The sequence below is a fragment of the Lipotes vexillifer genome, unplaced genomic scaffold (assembly GCF_000442215.2).
Source record: "Lipotes vexillifer unplaced genomic scaffold, Lipotes_vexillifer_v1.1 scaffold12, whole genome shotgun sequence".
Classification (NCBI taxonomy): domain Eukaryota; kingdom Metazoa; phylum Chordata; class Mammalia; order Artiodactyla; family Lipotidae; genus Lipotes; species Lipotes vexillifer.
In genome coordinates, this window is record NW_006796716.1 from 3,191,707 (window position 1) to 3,193,729 (window position 2,023).

Sequence of the window (2,023 nt, forward strand, 5' to 3'; positions counted from 1 at the left end):
GAGAGGCCCATGTACTGAAAAAAAAAAAAAAAAAAATACTGACATGAAGGAGACACAGAAATCCACGCGCTCACCACCAAAGTGCTGACCAGCAAGCTTTGGAGAATCTGTAGCAAGCTGGGGGCAGGGGCAGGGGGCCGTAAGTGACTTGATCTCTCCCCAGGTACTGGAAGAAAAGCCATTCCTCTTCGGGGGTGCTCCACTGTGGGGTTTTTTTTTTCAGCTGCGCTGCACAGCATACAGGATCTTAGCTCCCCGACCAGGGATCAAACCCACGCCCCCTGCATTGGAAGCATGGAGTCTTAACCACTGGACCGCCAGGGAAGTCCCCACTGTGATCTTTACACCCAAGACCTATACAGGCCATACAGGTAAACTTTTGACTACAAGAAGGACTCGTTCACCAACTATTTACTTTTACATCTCCCGCCCTAAGTCTCAGTAGCTATGGGACGCCACCAAGCCCTCACCGCTTTCTCCGGCGCTTTGCGGTCTGCTCCTCCGCAGCAATTTTATTCTTTTCCAGTCTTTTCTGAAATTCTGCATCCAATTTTTGCTGCAAAAAACCACATCAGTTAGACAAACTCTGGCCTGCCTGGGTATGAAAACTCTAGAAGTCATACCACTGGGGGTGCTACAGGTGCATCCAGGTCTCCAGGGCCACTTAAAGAAGCTGCCTCACAGGTGAGGCAGGAAATCAATATATGGATCTCTGACGGTGAAATAACTCAGTTCATTAAGATACCGTTCGTGCACAAGTAAATGTAAGAGAGAGAAAGTATGAGAGGGAGCACGCTGAGGATTCCCTGAAGGCAGAGGCAGCACTACTGGCTCTGTTTCGCCAGGGCCTTGGAAAATGTGATACTGTGACTTGTAATATATATACATATTTGGTCTTCATCTACTGTTTTTGGCACATTAAAACTCTTACAAATTTCGTATATGAGAGCCACAGGGGGATCTTTTATTATAATATTTAGTTTTGTTCCCAGTTCCTGAAATAACTCCAGAAATAAAGATGAAATGGGTATCTTTTGTTATTCATAACCAGCCCCTTTCAACCACAGGAGTTTATGAGTGACTTTGGGAAAACACCTAAGGAACGGGGCTGCTTGCCAAGGGAACTTTCTGCTCCACCTCCTTGACCTCCAGGGAGGGGAGAGGGGCTGAGGGTTGAACTAATCACCAACAGTCAGTGATTTAATCATGTCCACATAATGAAGCCTTCAAAAACCCCAAAAGGCTGCGTTTGGATAGCTCCTGGGTTGGTGAACACTGGAGATGCTGGGAGAAGGAATGGAAGCTCTGCATCCCTTCTTCCATGCAGCTGTTCCTGAGTTATATCCTTCTATACTACACCGGAGAACTAGTAAGCTGTTTTCCTGAGTTCTGTGAGCCCCTCTAAGCCAATTACTTGAACCTGAGGAGGGGGTGATGGGAATCCTCTGATTTATAGCCAGTGGGTCAGAAGCACAGGTGACAATGGGGACTTGTGGCTGGCCCCTGAAGTTGAGGGTGGGGCTCAGTCTTGCAGGACTGAGTCTTAACCTTTGAGATATGGCGCTATCTCCACGTAGACAGGGTCACAATTGAGTTGAATTGTAGGATACTCACCTGGTGCCACAGGACTGCTTGGTGTGGGGAAAACCCCCAAACATCCGGTGCCCAGAAGTGTCAGAAATGCAGTAGAGTAGTGACAGTAAGGAGACACACAGGAGTGTTGCTTCTTCAGAGACAGTGATGGGGGCTCACTGGGTGGAGTGGCCAGAGGGCTGCAACCATGGAATTTTCAAGTCCTAACTCGCTACGGTTATCAAATGACCGATTCTAAGGCAGCATAACATGCATTGCCATCACCTGCTACTAAACACACCTACATGTGTACATACGTATATGTGAGTACGTACATCCATACAAATAAATATATATCCATCCCTTGTGTTATTTCTTCCTAGCAGCTCCGTGTTTCTAAGCCTCAGCTTCCTCATCTGTAAAATGGGGGAAACAATAATTTCTCTTTCCC

At 47.1% G+C, this 2,023-nt stretch overlaps 1 protein-coding gene across 1 annotated transcript in view; it reads right to left on the minus strand.

The window, feature by feature from the left end:
- PRKRIP1 (PRKR interacting protein 1) overlaps positions 1–2,023 on the minus strand; it is a 23,397-nt gene that overhangs the window by 17,591 nt on the left and 3,783 nt on the right. Inside the window, exon 4 of the mRNA XM_007468817.1 lies at positions 471–556. Coding sequence (XP_007468879.1) covers positions 471–556 — 86 coding nt within the window. The remainder of the gene's footprint in view (positions 1–470; positions 557–2,023) is intronic.